The sequence below is a fragment of the Colias eurytheme genome, chromosome 9, assembly GCF_061535395.1.
Source record: "Colias eurytheme isolate Ceu_HAF_F1 chromosome 9, ilColEury1 Martin Lab GWU primary, whole genome shotgun sequence".
Lineage (NCBI taxonomy): Eukaryota > Metazoa > Arthropoda > Insecta > Lepidoptera > Pieridae > Colias > Colias eurytheme.
Window position 1 is genome coordinate 5,231,945 of NC_142988.1, and position 21,422 is coordinate 5,253,366.

At 33.2% G+C, this 21,422-nt stretch overlaps 3 protein-coding genes across 4 annotated transcripts; 2 read left to right on the forward strand and 1 right to left on the reverse strand.

Annotated features, from left to right (window-relative positions):
• The first annotated feature begins 1,501 nt into the window (after window positions 1-1,501).
• LOC149905759 (uncharacterized) lies at window positions 1,502-11,962 on the forward strand. 2 transcript variants are annotated; one of them, XM_090105491.1, is made up of 5 exons: window positions 1,502-1,640; window positions 9,397-9,689; window positions 9,758-10,004; window positions 10,083-10,395; window positions 10,488-11,962. In XM_090105491.1, exons 2-5 carry the CDS (start codon window positions 9,428-9,430, stop codon window positions 11,682-11,684), a joined length of 2,019 nt encoding a protein of 672 aa, XP_089961617.1. In that variant the 5' UTR covers window positions 1,502-1,640; window positions 9,397-9,427; the 3' UTR covers window positions 11,685-11,962. The 2 variants fall into 2 exon arrangements, with proteins under 2 accessions (XP_089961617.1, XP_089961618.1); XM_090105492.1 differs by having other exon boundaries at window positions 10,098-10,395.
• A 253-nt stretch (window positions 11,963-12,215) lies between these two features.
• LOC149905760 (uncharacterized) lies at window positions 12,216-17,204 on the forward strand. The gene is made up of 5 exons (XM_090105279.1): window positions 12,216-12,395; window positions 14,594-14,775; window positions 14,848-15,112; window positions 15,347-15,632; window positions 15,942-17,204. Coding segments are annotated over exons 1-5 (1,983 nt in total). The 5' UTR covers window positions 12,216-12,393; the 3' UTR covers window positions 17,190-17,204.
• Window positions 17,140-21,329, reverse strand: slv (sugar transporter SWEET1). The gene is made up of 5 exons (XM_090105280.1): window positions 21,112-21,329; window positions 20,944-21,021; window positions 20,642-20,868; window positions 20,308-20,483; window positions 17,140-19,740 (listed from the first exon to the last, which is right to left on the reverse strand). The coding sequence occupies exons 1-5, from the start codon at window positions 21,186-21,188 to the stop codon at window positions 19,633-19,635; spliced, it is 666 nt and encodes a 221-aa protein (XP_089961406.1). The 5' UTR covers window positions 21,189-21,329; the 3' UTR covers window positions 17,140-19,632.
• Between the last annotated feature and the right edge of the window lie 93 nt (window positions 21,330-21,422).

Below are 21,422 nucleotides of genomic sequence, written 5' to 3' on the forward strand. Positions count from 1 at the left end.
TACTCCACCAAGGCAGACACTGGGCAAGGCGCCCCAGTCAATTTCGGAAACGAGATACGGACTTCCCATGATAATCGCGTGACTCTTTGCAGGATTGATTTTTAGACCGTATTCGTCACTCCAAATTGACCAGGGTTGCTAGTTCGGCATTGATATGTCGGATAGCACTAGGTAAATTGTTGAGCGAGGCCTGGGTGTAGATTTGTAAGTCGTCAGCGTACATATGGTAGAGAGAAGTGAGGCGCGAGGTTAAGGAATTTATAAAGATAGAAAAGAGGAGAGGTGACAACACGCCACCCTGCGGCACACCGGCGGAGACAGCAGCCCAAGAAGAGTGGGTGTCACCCATCAGAACACGCTGCCGCCGGTAATAATCACAATATAGCTTTTGTCTTTTGTTCGTTGAAATATCTACTTTCTGATGGTGTAAAAAATTATACATTACAACAATAAATGTTCTCAGAAAATGCATACAAACTAGTGAGCTTTTACTAAATCAGACTAATTTCTCAAACGAGTTGGAATGTTTTTATCGAAATCATTTTGTTTTTGCTGTAAAATCTTCCTCTTGTATCGTTTCTTTGTGCAGATGAAACTTTTTTTTGAAATATTACCGAAAATCGGAAACAAGAAAAAATATAGAGTTCGAGTAATGTGCCTGATTTAGTAAAAGGTCATCATCAGACTGTCCCACTTCCCGAACTCGCATCGACCGTAATTTAATGGATTTCATCCCACTGTTTTTTTTTTGTTTCAAAAATTATCCTGGTCTATACCTAGTAACTATTTTTGAATATGTTATGACTATCTACAATTAAAAGTGAATCGAATTTATCAAAAAAACTAATAGAATCATGTTAGACTCTATAAAACAGGATTCTCCTAAGTTAATTAAATACAGTCTAGTAACTGTAGACTATACCTAAGTTACTTCTAGTGCTTCAGGCCAGCGGCTTCGTTACCGGTGGTAACTACCTAATTAAAATATCCTTTATTATTCTTGCTGCAAAAATAAAAATAAAAAATATCTCCTTAGTATAAAGCTTCAGATGTAGAAAATTAGTGCTATAAGTATCTATATCTTAAAGCAAAACCTGGAAAACATTTTTTTTGTGTGAAATCGTTAAACTATAGGTAAAACTTGAAAGATATTGTTTTAAAAGAGAGACTAGAGAGCTATGAGAATTTGGTATCATTTTTATTTGTAGATATGTACTTAAATATATCAATTGCTACACAATTAAAATGCAACAGGAAAATTATTCTCAAAACATAACAACAAAAATCCTATCGTTATAAAAACATAATAATTAATAACATAACCTAAATCCTTTTTATTTTTAAATATTTTTGTCTACATATACGCTTTCAAAAAGCTCATACAGAAAGTATCTAGAATACCTGTCCGATATACATCGCATTTAATTAGGACACGGTTGCATATGCAACAGATATTGACGAGGTCGCGCACGCATGCGTGCCTGCATTTTCCCGGGAATTTCAGGTCCAGCCTCAGAGCTGTACCATTCCCAAGTCTAGACTTACAAACGCAACACTTGTTACCTTTATTCATTATTATTTGAATTAATAATCGCGTATTACAGTATGTGATTAGTTCTCGAAGTTAAATCTTACAATTGGTAAGAAATTTTTAATTGTTTTTAAATTAAATTTTTTGTACAATTATTTTGAGGTGTGTTTCAAATTGTTTTTGATTATAAACAAAGGCCCGTTTCTAAGCAAATGTTTTCGTTGCCGACGCGATCGTCGTCTTGCGCGTTGTGTCTTATCCCCTGAAATTCGGCATACGAAGGGCTTAGGTACTTACCATGTAAAAAAATACGCATTTTCCGCTTCCTGTTATATTGGGCTCGTTTAATATTATAATTCTAAAATAAATAAAAAAACTGTGGCTGTGTATAACTTTTTCTTATTTTGTTATTTAACTAATATAATTTTATGATTTTTATATATCTGTTATAAAAGAAGAAGAAGCAATAAATCTGTTATAATATTTTTGATATTATTCAATAGGGCGTGATAGCCAAATCGCCCTTTTCTTTAGAATATAGGGCAATCGATATTTGATAGTACCTATCGGTTGCCAATAGTTACGCAGCATCCGGCATCTATTAAATGTTTTATTAAGTAAACTTATTTATATCTTATCATATATTTTAACAACAACAATAAAATAAATTTTAGAGGTAGGTACATTTTAAAAAGAAAACTTTTACGGAATTGTCTTTCTTTTGAGATTTCCTGCAACGCGAAGACGCATATGTAAGACGCGTGCGCTGCGATTATTGTTTTTTTGTTTTACGAGTATGTATTTTAATATATCTATTCAGAGACCAACATTTAAGCCCGCCCCCTTTTTGAAATGCACGCCTAGACTCACTGAAGCGCATGTCAGGCGTCCGCCCGCCCTGTGCAATGCAATTGATTTTTCCGAGTCCATCTTTGATCGTTTCATTGATTTATTCAGAGTCTATTTGTATTTGTATTCTAGTAACTATTTATAGTACAATACTGTCTGCCCGCTGCGGGTTCACTCGTATATTGGACATAAAAATTAATGATTAATGTATTCGTAGAACAAAAATTAATTTTAAATGAAAATTATTGTTTGTATCATTTTTGTCAATAATCGTAAAAATATGAATGAAGAAAGTTAATATAGGTAAACCTACATTACCTTGAATACTAAGCTAGCTCTGCACCCCGGACTTCGCCCGCGAGCGCTTCACGATACAGCCATACATATTTTCATATTGCCTTATTTCATGCGCATCAACTTTTTTGGTATTCTTAACAAAATAGTAGTTATGTCCTTTCCCAATGTCTAGTCTCTCGCTGGCCTATATTTCATCTGATTTGGTCCAGTCGTTCACTTGTGTACAGTGTTACATACAATTAAATCATATGATTTATTGATGAAAGATGCTGTTAAAAAGAAAGATCTAAAGATAGTCGATGATACATGATGATTGCACATAAAATTAGAACTTTCAATTTCGTTACAATGATATTATCAAATATTATCAATTCGTTAACACATCCGTAGTTAAATGGAACTGAAGATAAATAAATAATTAGTAGGTATTAACGTATTTAAAAGTAGCTTATAGGAAGTAATAAGTAACACCTTTAAGAGGATAAAAAAATATATAAATTTTACCTTAAAATAAAATTTGTATTATGTTTCCTAAGACGTCCGTAGTCCATTATGGGAGAGTACATCGCCTTTTTCCCCGTGAAGTCGCTAGATGGTGCTAGTTTTAAGCCCGTCACGTGGTACCGCCGCTAGCGCCGCGAGTGGTGGGGGACAAAACTCACCACAGTCCCAGCAAGCCACCAGAAATATTCTCATTGTTCGTCTCATAAATGATACGGAATGAATGGTGCAAAAATAACACCAGGAAGACCTTATCTGGACTACGGACGTCTTAGGAAACATAATACAAATTTTATTTTAAGGTAAAATTTATATATTATGTGTTCCGTTTGACGTCCGTAGTCCATTATGAGAGAGTTGTTTGATATCTCCTGGTGGCTTGATAAATAAGATGCAACAATGTGATAGAGTAATGCCCCAAAAAGCTTATATACATCCTATAAACAAAGTATATAATGTATAAAATCATGACTTTGATAATTATTGAAAATTTGTCTCAATACCATGCATAAAATACATCCATAAATATACTATCTACAAGTATATCTTGTCAACATTTTAATCAGTATAATATGCACATAAACCTGAGTAGGCTGAAAAATCTCGATTGTGATTACTAATGACTTCTATTTTGATTAGTATTAGATACACTAATTCCACCCTGTGGCGGAAAGACGGGGGTTCGAATCCCACCTTGTGGTCGAATTTATTATATTCTTTAAAAATTTGTAAGTAAATAATAATGTTTATAAACATATCTAGATATAACTAGATATTTCTCCAAACAGATTGATGATGCTACTATAACTATGTAACATTACCCAGATTTCAAACTTGACTCTAAAAGAGCTCACTTTACCCTGCCACCTATGATAGCCGCTGTAGCTGGTCTCACCGGATGCTGTGTAGTAATAAACAGATTAGTCAGAGAACCTCTTATGGATTGGAAAATGCGCTTGAAACTGGATTCATATTTACATAATATGTGACAATAATTTAGCTAACTTGCGGAATGCGAGGTAAACGCGTCTTCACTCTCGACCCATTGTTTCGAATTGCAATGTAAACAGGAATAAATAGAGAACACGTCCAAAAGCTAATAACAGTATAGTAGCGGCGCGTTAATAAATGCAAACAATTTTTTATTAATTTTATAAATCACAAAGTTAAATAATTATTTTTTTATTATGCTGATTTATTTTAAAAATATCTCGATAAGAGTTTTTGAATAACCTTCCTTGCCTTCCAGATTTGTAATTTTGAAAGATTTGTTCTAGCTAAGGAAATACCCTAAGGTAATGTTTGCTTAAATGATCAGATGAAATTTTATTTTAATACAAACCGACTGATTTTATGTATAAGAATAGTGTACTAAACCGTCAGTTATACATAATTTAGCTAAGTATTTAGCATCCTTTTATAGCCTGGTCAGTGGCCACCAGCAGTCTATGTATGTTTATTTTTTTTTTCAAGCTGTCCATCAAGGTGTACAACAGGTTGACCTATTCAAAATGAGTCATACTTTCAGCTGTAGGTTCTGTATTTGCGTTGGAGCTGAACCTGTGCGTGTTTGTCAGTGAACGATTGAGAGGACTTATCCTGATAGTAGCACGCCTCTTGAGGTCTGGGTGCAAAGAGGGTTTCTTCCACTTGGGTACTATTATAATGAACTCGAGGCAATAGAGCCGGTCGTTTAAGACTGTCTTACTTGAAATAACGTAAGCTGTTTGAGCTGTGATTAAAATTTATTTGTAGAATTCCCCTCTGAATGGAAATGTTTGTGTCGACTGTTCGAGCACGTTGTAGTAGGAGCCGGTGCAATTGCGCGGGAATTCGGCTTCCTAGCTGTACAGCCCTAGAAGGTTGTGAAGTGTTCAAACGTTCAAACTAATAACTCTTGTCAAAGAGATTTCGTTCTGCCTTTGAATGAATTTTTTTAATACCTCGACAGTCAAGATTAGGAAAGCTATTACTGCAAACATTTCAATGGCACTGGGTCCAAGGTCCTTTCATTCACTGCCAAGACTATCCTGTGAATTGGGTACGGCTGGTAGATATTATGCTTGTTTTTTTTTTTTTCACTTACTTGCTTTTAAAAGATGTTTTTGAACTGGATCTTTAACAAGAGCGGCAGTTCATTCTTCCCCGGAGGGAGACAAAGGTTTCAAAGTTGATTAGCCCAAAGAGGCGTTCCTGTAGCGCTGTGGCGTGTGTCAGTACATCCTTCCCCGGAGGGTAATAAAACTTGCAACGATGTCAAACCTTGATAGGCGTTCCTGTGGCGCTGCAGCGTGCGTAAGTGCTTCCATCCCCGGAGGGTGATGAAGGTTTCAAAATAAAAGGCCTGAGAGGCGTTCCTGAACCGCTGCAGCGTGCTGCGCCACTGCATCCATCCCCGGAGGGTGATGGAGGTTGCAAAAATAATAATAAGCCCGTGGGGCGTTCCTGTAGCGCTGCAGCGTGTTCCAGTGCATCCTTACCCGGAGGGTGATAGAGGTTGCAAAAGTGATAAGCCTGTGAGGCGTTTCTGTAGCGCTGCAGCGTGCGCCAGTGCATCCTTCCCCGGAGGGTGATGAAGGTTGCAAAGGTAATAAGCCCCGAGAGGCGTTCCCTTGGCGCTATAGCATGCGGCAGTGCATCCTTCCCCGGAGGGTGATGAAGGTTGCAAAGTTGAGAAACCCTAAGAGGTGGTATGCCTGCTTGAGGGACCAACTGCCTGCTATTAAGCCTGTTTTTAGGCACTGACACTTTCAATTTAATTTCCATCGCCAGTTTCAAATTTGCTTCCGTGCTCCAAACCATTCGTAGAAAATCTTAGCAACGCTCGGGTGTCAGAATAGATTCTATCGGATTGATATTCCAAAGTAGGTTAGAGACGAACTTTATTTCGAATTGAATTGAGTTGAATTGCAATTCCAAAGTCTCTCAATTGACGAATTGTGCGGAATAATGAAACAATATAACATATGTAAATTTTTCACATTTCTTGCAAAAAAAATCATTTCATTTCATTTCATTTCGTTTCAATGTGGTGTACATGCTGTTCTGGTGAACGCAAATCATTGCCCATGTAAATCACCAAGTAAAGGCCACAGTCCCTTGGTTCTTCAGCAGTCCAGTTTGTGACTGTTGCAAACATTCTTTGAGCTGACGCTAGCCCGAAGGGCTGATACGTTATCTTAAGTAATTGACCTTCGTTTATGATGTATTTATAGTAATTATAATATCGATATGGTATACAATAGTGATACAAGGATATAGGAGGCGTCGATACGTACGGGTAGTCGATAGCCTCGCAAATACAAAATTTTTTGTTGAGTATGTCATGTCACAGTTAACAGTGGGTGTGAAATTGAAAATTATTCTGTATTTGCAGAACTTGCTTTTCTTAATTATGAAAAGGGGTGATTAACAATAGTCATGGTGTTCGTTTGACGAACCCCTGATTTTCAATAGTGACTTGAATCTTCAAAGACATAAAGTATGATGTGAGAGTTAAAGAATAAATAAGTATTATTACTTCTTAAGTGAAAACTATGGCTGGTTTTCGAATTACATGGTAATTGAGGGTGACGAGATTAATTTGAGCTTTTATTTGTTGAAAATCTCCCCCCCCCCCCTTTTTTATTCTTTTGGTGTTTCATGAAATGATTTGAAACGACTTAAAAAGTCGATCTTAACGGTTATTGAATGTACTGGTAAAAACTGATTGTGACGAGTTTTAAACCAACTTATCAAATCTGCCTATCTGCATAGGCTACTAATCATGTTAGTAAGTTAAAAATTCTTTCCACAGCGGGAGGAATTTTATATGACTTTAAACTTATCAATAATCCCCTTCAAAGCACCTCTATTAATTCTTAAGTTTATTTGTATAGAGAATAGAAGTCGCATTTAAATTTAGCAGTAATTAGGCACAGAGTCACGGACTAATTTAATGCGTCAGGCAAAAATTATTAATAAATTTGTAAGAATTCGTAATAATTTACCTATTTCTATTGTGGTTACAAGATATAGGCAACTACATTCTACTTGATTCGACTCGTATCGGATGAATTTTCTAATCCAACGAGATTAAGAATTCGTTTTTGATATTTACCCTCAATTCGGAAAAGGAAGGCACAATTCACATACATTTAGAATGTCCGCGTAGCGAATACGATTCAAGGAGGAATCAAATCAAAAGATCGAAACACGTTTCGAATCTGCTTTCGGCAATTAATATACTATCTTAAAACCGATATTTGTGAAAATAGGTTATCTAACGCGTAACATCCAGTAATAACCATTAACGTTGAAAGATTTTTATTAAAATCATCGTAAATCACGTATAATGTATTAATAACATGACTCACCGTGTTGAGACAAAATCTCAAACCTGCACACGAGCGGCTGAACGCGCGCTGGCGGCGCCATACACGCTGCGGCGGCTCCTCGTCGTCGCTGGACCCCGAACAAGAAGAACTCAGCTCGGAACACGTAGAAAACGCGCTGTTAAGACGCTCGACACGATTCAGTAGGCCCTTGGCCTGCGCTATAGACTTATGGTCGCGATGCCACGCTCGTGGTTGCAGATTTATACTTCAAATAAATCCGATTTTCGTTATTCGTTTGAAATAACGATAACGCAGGTAACACTTGAATATTCATTTCACTATGAAACGTAACGGACTTAAATAAAAACTAAGAAAAAACTGAACTTTCTACTTCAATCTCGAAAGTTCGTATAAAATTATTATTTAAATTTAAATTATGTATATATGTAATTTAAAATACAGTATTTTAAAATTACATATAATCTAACGACTTGCGTACGGTTTGAAAAACGACGCAACAATGAGAATATTTCTGGTGGCTTGCTGGGACTGTGGTGAGTTTTGTCCCCCACCACTCGCGGCGCTAGCGGCGGTACCACGTGACGGGCTTAAAACTAGCACCATCTAGCGACTTCACGGGGAAAAAGGCGATGTACTCTCCCATAATGGACTACGGACGTCAAACGGAACACATAATATATTCTTGTAAGACTTTTAACCGCCACTACCTAACTATATAGGTAATTAATTATTGATTGATTATTATCTATTTGTTATACATATAATACCACCGTTAAATTTCCTTACAAACGAAAGTACATCTAAAACCATGAATATATTTAAAAAACCCCTTCATATTGCAATTATTGATAATAATTTATTTCTCAATAGGATGAAATACGTCAGCATTTACACCATAATAATAAAATGGTGAATAACTATAGCCTTGCAAGTGCTACCTTGAAAGGCATTAAATTCGTGACTCCAATATTGTTATTTAATTATAGGAAGATTCATATAAGTATTTCATACAACAATAAGTAACTAAATACATATATCCACTGTACACACTGCGCGTATATTCATGACTTCGAATTAAAAACTAAAAATAAACAGGACAAAGAAAATAAAGTAAGAGCAGAAAATTTTAATTTACAAAGAATTGATCAATTCATGAGATAGGTTACATTTACAAAAAAACATGTATGCCGAGCACATGTGTCAGAAGTGAAACTTCTTTGTCAAGATTCCAAGATACCAAAATCATCTACTTTTCATGACGTGACGGTACCGCATGACACGACAATGAAATTTTACTCAACGCGCCTAAATAATTTTCACTTGACAGAAAAATAATGAATTTACTTTTATCACAAAGTTGCAAGCCATACTGACATTGCGTTATTGTTTACAAATACTCGGCCAATGCATTGAATTTTCATACATCGAGTCATACTGTATTCAGTTAACTTTAGTGCACCTAACGTATACACCTAACAAGGAGACAAAATATATGTGCATTCAAAAAATAAATGGGAATTCAATTAGTATCAAGATGGTTCAAATATATAAAACGCGTGATTTCCACGGCAAAGTCAAGGTTCGATAGGTTTTCGAGTTTTTAGTATTATGCAGGCAGCAATTGAAAAATATTAAGAAATTGAAATTGAAAAATAAATCATTAAATGTAAATTTCACAATATATTAGCAGTAGCTGGTTGTAATTTGGTTTTTCCGCAGAATCAAATCGTGTAGGTAGATAGGTATAGTAGGTATAATACCCAGTAGTGTCCATTTACATATTTCAAAATTATTACAGCCCGCTTTAAATAATTTTGATCCATTATCCGTTCTAATTATTTTTTTCTAACTGAGCAAGTTTTCATGAGAATGATTTTACAGATTAAAACTTTTGCTGAGAAAAATCAAAAACATGAGGCAACTCAAAGCAAGTCTTTGGATAGTAACGACTGGATCCATTTTGATCACATTGGTGATATACCATCTCTACCGCACTCCTATCGTACCTCGTTCCCCACGCCTAATCACTGCAGTCACTACAGAAAAGAATACGGCTAGCCTTGAGGAGGATGCAGACTATAAACCTTTGAAGCACATACCCCTTGATGAAGTTTATAAAAATACATTGGAAAATGACACGGAGTACTCCATAGAAAAAGATGAATATGCCAAAGGTACATTTATAGACGTGTGGATTAAATATGATTAAATCAACATTATTACAATACCATTTTCATTTCAGCGCAAATGATAAATACAGCAGGCTGCAAGATTCCACTCACCATGGTTCCCTACGAGAAACGAGACCAAAAACCTAAGGTAGACGTGTGTGGACAACGAGCTGTGTTTTTAAATAGAATTGACTTGGACCGGGTCCGTGTTACAGTCAATGATCATATTCTGAAAAAGAATATGAGCTACAGTAATTATCGCTGCTGCTTACGGTTCTATATAAAAACGGAAGGTGAAAATGAGAACATAAAAAAGAAGTAAGTGTTTAGTTATATCACAGAAATAACTGTATCATGTATTGAAAAACAGCTAATCTAAAATCTCATGTATCCAAGTTTTGTCTATTACAGGTTCTCCAGTTGCTATAAATGTGAAAATGGTGATACGTTTGCATTGGAGAGCGACTTTATCAATGTACAATGCTTCGGTTACGATGACCAAAATGAATCTCATATGATTTATGAAGACATGTACGCTTTCACGAAACAAAAAATTCCACTCAAGGTGGAGAAGGAATGTGATGAGAAATACAATATACTAATGTTGGGAATGGATTCCATGTCCTTACCTAGATTTGTTCAAACTATGACAGATACCGTTCTATTCATGAAAAACAACTTTTGGTTAAGTTACAGAGGATATCACAAGGTAATCTTCTCTAATTAAATATTATTTTTAATAAACACATTGTGTTTACTATGTATTAACTATATTCTGCATATTATTTATCTTTTTTTAAGGTGGGAGATAACACATTTCCTAATTTGATGGCAGCATTGACGGGCTTGAATATGACACTTGTTTCCGATAAATGCTATGGGAAAATGGATGGTTGCAATGATCTTATGATTTGGAACACATTTAAAGAGTCCGGCTACATGACAGCATATGGAGAAGATCATTTGACGCTACCGGATACATTCAGTAAGAACTACACGTTCAAATTACCTCCGACCGATCATTACTTGAGACCATTTTTCCAATTAGCTGAGAAAACAAAGAATGTCGATGGGATTCCATACATGTGTTCAGGAAAAGCAACCTCTGGACAACAATTATTGGACTACGCGTATGACTTCGTATCGACTTATAAGAATGACTCATTTTTCGGATTGTTCTGGATGAACTCGTTCAGTCACAATCCCATGAATCGACCTGAAGATGCAGATAAAATGTTTGAAAACTTTTTCAATCGCCTCTTTTATACTGGAGCTTTATCAAACACATTTATAATATTCTTTAGCGATCATGGATTACGCTTTGGTCCAAATCGCTACAAAGTGGAGGGCTACTATGACGACCGCATGCCATTTTTGTTCATTTTACCACCAACATCATTTAAATCGAAATATCCAGAAAAGTATAAAGCTATGGCAATAAATCAGTTCAGACTAATGACTCCTTACGACCTGTACCACACGATGATGGAAGTTTTTGACTTGGGTCTATGTAAAACTAAACCAACTGTGACTGTTCCCAAGGCATTTCATAAATATCAAAGTATTTTTAGTGTAATAAGCGGAAATCGCACTTGTCAAGACGCACGCATTCACGATAAGTGGTGTAGTTGTCACAAATTGTATCCCCTCGAGGAGCACGATACGGAAGGAGCTAAGGCAATTCAATTTGTATTTGCCAGCATTCAGAACAAATCTTTGTCGGTTGTTACTAAGCCTTGTACCACTTGTTTAAGTATTAAGCTTGATAAAGTTGTTCGTATACATTTTTACTATGACAATGATAAGGTGAATCTGTACTATGTTATCGCAATTAAAGTCGCCCCGGGCGATGTCATCTATGAAGCTACTGTTTTGCGCCAGGAATCCAATATGGAAATTGTCGGCCCCATTAATATTATAACAGTCTACAAAGGCCTCGGTTCTTGTTCTTTGCGTCATAAGGATCGCATCTTTTGCATGTGTAGCAACGATTGTTAAACTTAATTTTAGTTCCTTGTCAGTAAGTACCTCCCGATATGTAACGTTTTGAAACTCCTTTTAACTTTGTAAGTCTATACTGTTGTTTATAATATAATTTAAGATTATATTAAATTTTTATGACTAAATTAACGAATGATTTCGTTTGTCTGTGATACTTTATACTTAACTATAATTTTTTTATGCCAGTTTTCAAGTGGACGTCCTGAATTAGATATTTTTGTAATTTAGTTTTGAAATTTTTCAATTTTTCTATTTATTTTTATAAAAGTATACTCATATACCGACTAGTAATGTAATCATTATAATAATAATTACTTAGATTAAATAAAGGTTCGCCTTCGAAAAAATATAGTTTTTTTTACCTAAAGATTTTTCACAGTACGTACGAGAAATATGGCCTACCAACAGGGCCACATGTGAAACATGTATGAAATATTCCTGACCTTTACCTCAGGTACTAGCTATAATTCGTAATAATGAAATCTATCAATAAAAACCATGCCGATGCACATCATAGTAGTCTTTATCACTCACAGCAACAGTCTGTTAACATGATTCACGAGAGCTGGCCATATTATTTATTCTCGTAAAATAATAGTTAGAGAAACGCAATGTGTATTTAAACTGTTTACAAAAATCTCGGAACGCCACTGCGGTTATTTATTTTGGAATTGGAATACAATGCATAGTGAGTTATAGTTCGAAAATGTAAGTATATCAATTTTAAAAGTACTTATATGTAATTTAATTTAAATAGATTTATATAAATAAGAAAAACTATTCTAAAAAAGCGCATAAAATATAGCTAATAGGTACTTACCTAACTATCTATCATTTATTTACATCGAGTTTGTTTATCACATCGCACAAGATATTTTTTACCTCAAATAAATATTTTAAAACAATATATAAATACCCAAAATCTACATAATATTATGAATGTTTTTTAAATATTTTGAGAGTATTACAAGGATAAGTGGAAAATCACATTGCATAATCATGTATATGGGCTGAATTCAATAGAGCGTTAAATATAGCACATAAACACCACGAAAGCAACAAACATACTTGCTATTTCAACTATTCACTACGGGTATTTACTATGACACACTTCATTATGTACTAACAACCTTGTTTATCTCGTTCAGTTATACATAATAAAAATTAATTACTATTCTTTGAGTGATCTCTTAGAGATGACCAGAGTTTTTATATATGGGATGGGATATTTGTTATCATATAATATATTTAGCTTATTAACTAAACTAGGATTAAATTATTATTTGCCATGATAGACGAGACATCTGTTTAAAACGTAGAATTGTTATCACGTGAAAACTCTACATTCGTAAACAAACAATAAATTAATTATTAATTAGATAGAAAACTAGTTAAGGTACCTGTTTAAATCATTCTTAATATTATTTTTGTGGGAATATAAAACTAAACTAACTATTCTAATTTATATATTTACGTTTTAAATATAATTAACGATATTATTATGAAAAATACAACACAAAAAATTGCTTTTTACCTTGACCATTTCAAATTCTTTATACATACTTTAATACATTTTTAACAATTACACGGTAAGTTAAGAAAATCCTTCGATTTTCGAGGCTTATTCATAGGCGAACAGAATTATGATTGTATGTTTAAGCCTGTCAGTCAGTCAGTCACGACTTATGGGAGCTTTGTAAATTTGTAAATTGTTAATATTATGTAGATTGAAGATAAGTATATAAATTAATTATAAACTAAAATTAAGAAGAAACATTTGTATTTATGCTCACTACCTATTGGACTGATTACAAAAATTCTTTCATCAGCAGAAAGCTACATTTTTCTGAGTCCCATAGGTTCGTATTTATACTTTATTCCTGGTCGGGCTGTGCGGAGCTGGGACAAACAGCTAGTCTTTTAAATCGGTTTGGCCTCAGTGGCCAATGTCAATCGGAATCGGAGACCAAGCAGCTTTACAAGACATAGTTACATTTTTATATTATTAAACGCAGACCGAACTAATCGTAAATAAGAGATAAATATTTGGAAAATTCTCACAGTTTTTACTCACAATTAGGTGAGTCTCTTAATATTTTAAGCGCTTCGTTGAAATAAAAAATAACAGGAAATAATTATTTTTTAATAATAATAACTATTATTAAATTCATCAGTGTTATTTTTATGCAGATAAAGCAAGGACGAAATAATGTACCTACATCTATTATCAAAGTGTCACATTACACATCCGTTGAAGCAATAATATCCTAGCCAAAGAGTAGCATTCATAGAAATCATAATAGTTATTCTTTATTAAAAAAAACATATGAACAATTTTCTCATTCCGAAAGATGCTAACAGCTACCTAATTTAATTCTCCGTTTTATTTCAGTTTTCAAATATCTATGCATTAAAGTAAGTTTTGGATTACTTTTTACATATTATAAACAAAAAAGAAACAGTGAATTAGTATAAAATAAAATAATTATAATCTACTTATAAACGAAACTACCTATCAATCTAAACAGTGCGTAAATCTGGTACCTAGTTAGCGGCTCACTTATTAGCTCTACCTTCCACAGGCACAGTGGATCTATTCTATTATTTTATTTCTATGCAATTGCCCCTTTTTGATACTAAAGAATAGTCTCTATGTGGTATTGTTGATAAAACGTGTTAACCGTATAATTAATAAATGAGTAACATGAGTTGCATCAACGACTCTATTTCGCTCTAACATTAAAGCTCATAATAATTTAAAACGTATTCACTCTTGAAATACCGACTCAAAAAAGGTCTTTATATATCTTCGAAATATGTACCTATCTCCAATTTGAAACATATATTCCTAGAGAACGGAAACGATAAAATATGTTGTTGTACGTTTAATAAATTTTCCTTTGCAGGTGTCATTTTCTGAATAAAAAAATAATTATCCGAGTTATTTTACCTTGCACATTGACGATATGTTGGGTTATACTATCATTGAGTAATTACGCGAATATGCATGGAGGATTGGAAACAGTTTTATCCTTAACTTTAAACCCGTACAACAGTACAGTACGTATTGTACAAGAAAACTATAATGGTAAGTATGTTTTATAGAATAAATAGAAAATTTTCTTGAATGAATATTTTTAAACATTCATAATTTTTTTAGGAACTGAAAGCTTCTTAATTAATACACCGGGATGTTTTATACCCAACTACGCGAAAACATTGACCTTCAAGGAAGCTAAAATAATGAATAAGACATGTGGAGAGAGAGCTGTATTCTTAAATAAATTATCAAACGATTATTTTACAATCATAATAGATGAGGTAAAATTTAAACAGTACAGTAAAAATAGAAGTGATTACGAATGTTGCTACCAATTTATAACCCCTGACGTGGTAATAGGAAGAGAAGATTACACAAATATAAGGTACCTACGTTAAATTGTTGTCTCCACAATAAAATAAATTTACATGATACAGTGAACAAATTACCGTGACTGTATCGAGTTCAAATTGGCGTTAAATTTGAATTTACTAAACGTATTCATGTATTCTCCCAGCACAGATAATATAATGTACTTATACTACTTTAGAGAGATGAAAAATAAAATATTGTAAATATTAAAGTACCTATCGTTTATTTTATATCTTATTTTTATTAGATATACGAACTGTGTTTCGTTCAAAAATGGAAGTAAAATACAACTTGAAGAAGAGATGATAGCGATAAATTGTGCCATATTTAAACCCCAAAAAGAGATTATCTACAGAGATGTTTATATTCTAGTCAAGAAAAAGAATAATAAGTCGGAGAAACATAATTATCCTTGGAACGTCATGGTGCTAGGAATGGATACGATGTCTAGAGGTCGCTTCATTAGCAGCATGCCATCAACGGCGAAATATTTACAAACACATCATTGGTTAGATTTCAGAGGATTTCAAAAGGTAAGGAACTATAAATTTCAAACATAAAAATGTGATAACAAAATGGCAGAAATATTGAAATAAAAAGATAAACATTATTCGTATGAACTTAAAGTTGTCAGTACCTATTATTACATTCCTAATTTGAACATATACCTGCATCAGCTAATAGCGTTTTAGTACGAAAAACGTTTTTTTCTTAAAGTGTAATTTTCAAGTTTCATAACAATTTTTGTTAATTGTTTCCGCCTACGTGTATTATTATGATGTAACCTTCCTCTTCGCAAAATTAGTGTAGGATTATGTATAATAAAAAACATTTTTTTTTAGGTCGGATACAACACGTTCCCAAATGTAATGGCCTTAATGACTGGAAAAAACACCACGGAAGTGCATAGGCTTTGCAAAAACGGTATGGACAAATGCAATGACGTGATGCTGTGGAGTAATTTTAAAAAAGCTGGTTATTACACCGCTACTGGAGAAGAATTCTTAAGACTACCAGATACGTTTACAAGATATAACAGCTTTAAAACATCCCCAACCGACCATTACATACGCCCATTTTTCCTAACAGGAGAAAACATGATTGGTAATTTTATTTGTGCTAAGAAACAACCTTCAGCAAAACATATGCTTGATTACGCATACGACTTCTCCAATAGTTACAGAAATGATAATTTCTTCAGCATGTTTTGGATGAACTCTTTTAGTCACAATTTAGAAAATGTTCCCTCTCTAATAGATACAGATATGGTGGAATTCTTTAAGACTATGAGTAAAAGCGGTGTATTGAATAATACTTTCGTTTTCTTTTTAAGTGATCACGGTATTAGATACGGCCGAATGAGGCTCTCGTATGAATCTTATTACGAGGAGCGTCTACCAATGCTATACGTATGGGTGCCATTAGCATTTCGAGATGCCTATACAGAAATGTATGATAATCTGATCATTAATCAAAACAGGCTAATTACTCCGTATGATGTATATGTAACTATGTTAAGTATTTTAGATGTATCACAAAAGAAATCTCTTGCTACCTCAGAAGCATGTCCAAAATGTTCTAGTATGTTCCACGAGTTATCCCCATACAGAACTTGTAGTGACGTCAATGTAGATGAAAAATGGTGCAGTTGTCATGACGTCACGGAGTCCAAAAAAGATAATCCAATAGTTTTAAGCGCATTACACACTGCCATTGAAGATATACAAGAAAAAATAAAGAACATTAAAACAAAGCCTTGTGCTGAGTGCCAAAATCTGAAATTAAAAACGTTTGTTAGAGCTCACGAATATAAGAAATCGGAAAATGAAACTATATTTATTTTAGCGTTCACATTGACGCCAGGGGAAGTGTCCTACGAAGCTAATATTGCATATAATGGTCGTCAATTCAGTGTTTTAAATTCTACAGAGACAATATCCACATACAACACGAGAGGAAATTGCGTAAAAAATTCTGTAGATCGTGCCTTTTGCGTGTGTAAAAAACAGTTACATTGTAAAATAAAAACAAAATCTAGTTACTTGGCTTATTTTATTTTTCCTCATTCGAAAAATACTAGTTACACATAAATATTGCATACAATACTTCAAAATTATATTAGTTAGGAAGCCAATTTTGATATGAATATTCAAATAATATTAAATATTTACATTTAAAAACAAAATCAAACATAATACTACTTATGCACAAAAAAATAATAATAATAATTCGCAACACAAAAATTAAAAAGTTAAAAAAATTGAACCCACAGGGAACATATTGTGTACATAATTTAATAGTCTTCATTCATTATTGTTAAACATAGTACAATTAACGCAATACATATCAGTAGAAACAGTACTTATATTCTATAACCAAAACAATTACATGGACACATATAGAAATTTGACTGATTTGTTTGTTAAAAATTAAAATATTACTTAGGCCCGATTCAATGCGACGTGGATCGTCCGCGCGAATAAATGTAGTCATCCGTCGCGGATAAATTTATCCGTAAATATAGTCCGTCGAGCACTGAACCATGAGAACTAATAGGCGTCCGCGTTGACATCCGTGGCCGTGGTGTAGTGGAGCGGTGCGGATAGATCCCCGATAACAACGGATAAATGTCCGCGATGTGTCGCATCGAACTGATTACTGAACGGGTTGTACGGGCTATATGCATTTTACCGTCCGCCGTGGACGTCCACGTAGGTCATCCGCGTCGCACTAAATCGGGCCTTAATAAAAATAAATTTGCTAGTCATCGAGATGCAATATAATATCGACACACAAAAAATACTTAAAGAACAGGATCCTGAAGCTATTTCACCAAGGAAAAAAATTGTACTTGGTCTTAATTTAACTTGACTTTATGACACTAGATTTTTTTAAATTCCTGGTTATTCATAGAAGAAACTGAAATTAATTCGTTTGAATGTATAGCTATGACGTCACAATATGGCGCTGTGTCGATCGTATTCCTAGTTGATTCGCATAATATGCATGTAGGTACCGTACTACGGTACAAGCTTTGTGCCTTTAAAACGTTTCTTGAAAAATTTGCTTCAGGAACTTGATTAATACTGGCGAGACTAGAATATGCTGAATATTGAATAAGCCACAGGATCATCAAATAAAATATTAATAGGAGTAGTAAAATATATATGTTTCACATCAAGTGAAAAAATGTTTACAATGGCAGAATAATTCCAAATATTAAACTTATGATATTCTTTATAGAATCTACTTATAGTATAAAAGATATTTGAAGTCAAAGACAAAAACATAATATTTTGAAGATTACCTAAATACGGGTTTTAAATAACGCAAAAATCATTGATGTGTAAAATCCTTTAAAAAACATGTAAAAAGGGCCAAGTCTCTCAACAGTTTGTAAAATCGAATGAAACTCAAATCCGTTTAGTACCTACAAGTGACTCGACAACCCACACGGCAACAATTATTCAATGAATTAAAATTTTACTATAATACATTGTATTTGAAACAAAGAATGTACCTATCTATATTAGTTCGAATAGATAAGTTCACAAGGCTAGATAGATTTTGTTTTAGGTATCTACATAGTTTATTGTGCCAGCTGCACAGGAAGGCATTTTAATCCGATTTTTTTAAAAAGATATAAACTAATTGAATCAAGTGATTGTTAGTCGTTCCGTATGTTTAAGTAATATATATGCCTAGCGCGACTGAGAGCCAAGTAGCAACTACGAGGAATCTCATGGTAAAATAGGAAGTCCCTATCTATGCTTTTAATACATCAATGATAAAAACCCAATTATTATGTTTTGGTAAACATACCTATAAAAATAGAATTTATCAGATATTCTAATGGCACTATTTTATCATTTAAAGTATCATGTAATAAGAACCGTTTTAGATATTACATATCAATGCGAAATATATTTTTACATGAAAAAACAATATTTTTAACATGAATTTGCACTGCAGATTATCTTTTACATTTAATATATAATATTTATCAATGGATGTATGCCTTAAATATCATGTAATAACTTTCGAAGTTTATTTTACTATATACAAATTAATAAATGCATTTTTATAAAATTAGTATACCTAAGAAATTCACAACACTCAAACTACAGATTCTATTTCCCTGTCTTTCTTCAACTGGATCATAATACCAACTAGAATACCTACCTGTCAAATTTATCACACAATAAAATAACATACATAATTGTACTACAAAATACATAATACCCTTTTCTCTACAGTATACACAGTACATACAATAAAATATAAAACAATACAACTTCATTTCAAACAAAAAATACTCTTTAAATAAAATAACAAATATGTCATGGAGAAAAGGTCATACACAAATAAATAAATTTGATTCAAATCAAATCAAAATTTAAAAAAAAAACTATTTTGTACATTGACAGAATTTAAAACTAACTCACACTTGGCTATCAATGGATTTGATCCAAAACTAAACTACATACTATCTAAAATATAGTAACCTACACAATACATAGGAATATAATACTTTTAGGCTAAAGTTGACCTTGGCAAGAGGGGTGAAGATGGCTTCGTGGGATATAATATAAACAGAGATAGTTGTGCCAACGCCAAAGCAGCACCAATGAAGTTTGGAATCTGAAAGTAATAACAATTTATTCAGCTGTCACTGAAAGGACAATAGAATTTTTGTTTTATTTACATTGTGAAATAACTTAAAACAAAATGACTCAATAAATAAGCTAGCTAGCAATAATAAGTACTTAGCATAAGTTACCATTCGCACACATCTGGTACTTTTTGCAGTTATTAATGTATGGATTATAAAATATCTTTATGTTACATGAAATGTTTTCTACTTTTCTTGAATTAAATTATTTTTTATTATGAAAACACTGCATATGAAATTGGCCATGAATTCCAAAGGCTCAATGTAAATTCTGCACCTTGAGTATTTGAAATGTACATAATAGCTGGTTTTATCTGAACTTTAATTATTACTTAATTTAAACAATTTTTTTAATAAAATATAGGAAGCATTTTAATTAGAAACTTATTTTTAATTTCTCAACTTATCTATGACTGAATTTGGAGCGAAAAATTTATTAATTTAAATGTAAGGTCAAATTATACTTACAATTAAAGTTTTGTGTTTAAACTGAACAAATAGATGGTTAATAATTATCATTAAAAGTATATACTTACAGTAAGATAGACATCTTCTTCAATTATACCATAGAAGAACCACAAACTGGATACCAGGAATGACATCAATATCATAGGAAATGGTAGACATTCAGTACTTTTTGTCCTTATTACATACATGAGCTTGCTCATTGGTGAAGCCACTGTTAATAATGTTAAGGAACAGGCACTGAGACCTGAAAATTAGAATTTTATTAGATGGAAAATTAACATTTAATTAAAAGAAACATTCAATTATCTTTGCCTAATACATCCATAAATATTCACAATTTTTTAAATAATCATCAGTGTCTGGTGTGTTAAAATTAAAATTAAAAATGAATTTAAATCTTACCAAGACGACTTAATAATACTTCATTATCCTCTTCAACATTAACATAGCCAACAGCAAATATACACAATGCTATTGTTGTGTATGCCTGCCGCAAAAGCAAGGACTTCTTAAAAGTAAATACATAAAACACAGTTGTGTATGCGACCATAAGTATAACTCCAACTAAATTGACTATTATCATATTCCCATCATCCTTGGTCAGTCCATATAAAAGCCATAGGCTACACCTGAAAGCAGCGAGTATGTATAAAATATAAAAGGATCATAAATACAATAAAATTAGCAAAGTAGTTGATACATACGAGAACATGCCACAAGTGAATGGCAATGGTGAAGCTTCACCAGTAGTGCGATTTGCAACGTACTGTTTGCATACCAATCTGAAACAATGCCAACATCACTTGAATTATTCTAAACTATGTTGTAAATCAACAGCTGTTTCTTAAACCCAGGCATTATTATTGTCTTACATGCCCGATAAAAATTGACAAATTGTAGTCACAACAGCCAGGCTCTCTATTATTTCTCTTATGTCGGATAAATACATGACTAATTATTTTTATCTTCCCCCTTTTACCAAGACGTGAAAACACGTCTTCGTCTATATTTATGAATAGAAAATATATTATTTTCAAATGGCATCGAGAAAAATGTTTTGATTTTTGACACTATGCCAACACTCGACCAAATCAACAGTCAACTGTCAATTTCTTTGTCAATTGTGTCAAAACTCAAAATCAAAATATTCATGAAGTCTGTCATATATGTAAGATTCAAAGAA

What these genes read in the sequence shown, in the direction of transcription:
- LOC149905759 (XM_090105491.1), top strand. Translation starts at nt 9,428, where the DNA reads ATGAGGCAACTCAAAGCAAGTCTTTGGATAGTAACGACTGGATCCATT. An exon ending in AAAAGATGAATATGCCAAAG is followed by an intron (nt 9,690 to 9,757) that starts GTACATTTATAG and finishes TTTTCATTTCAG; the next exon opens with CGCAAATGATAAATACAGCA. An exon ending in GTTACAGAGGATATCACAAG is followed by an intron (nt 10,396 to 10,487) that starts GTAATCTTCTCT and finishes TCTTTTTTTAAG; the next exon opens with GTGGGAGATAACACATTTCC.
- LOC149905760 (XM_090105279.1), top strand. An exon ending in TGTACAAGAAAACTATAATG is followed by an intron (nt 14,776 to 14,847) that starts GTAAGTATGTTT and finishes TAATTTTTTTAG; the next exon opens with GAACTGAAAGCTTCTTAATT. An exon ending in GAAGATTACACAAATATAAG is followed by an intron (nt 15,113 to 15,346) that starts GTACCTACGTTA and finishes TATTTTTATTAG; the next exon opens with ATATACGAACTGTGTTTCGT.
- slv (XM_090105280.1), bottom strand. Translation starts at nt 21,188, where the DNA reads ATGTATTTATCCGACATAAGAGAAATAATAGAGAGCCTGGCTGTTGTG. An exon ending in TTCACTTGTGGCATGTTCTC is followed by an intron (nt 20,869 to 20,943) that starts GTATGTATCAAC and finishes CGCTGCTTTCAG; the next exon opens with GTGTAGCCTATGGCTTTTAT. An exon ending in AGTATTATTAAGTCGTCTTG is followed by an intron (nt 20,484 to 20,641) that starts GTAAGATTTAAA and finishes TCTAATTTTCAG; the next exon opens with GTCTCAGTGCCTGTTCCTTA.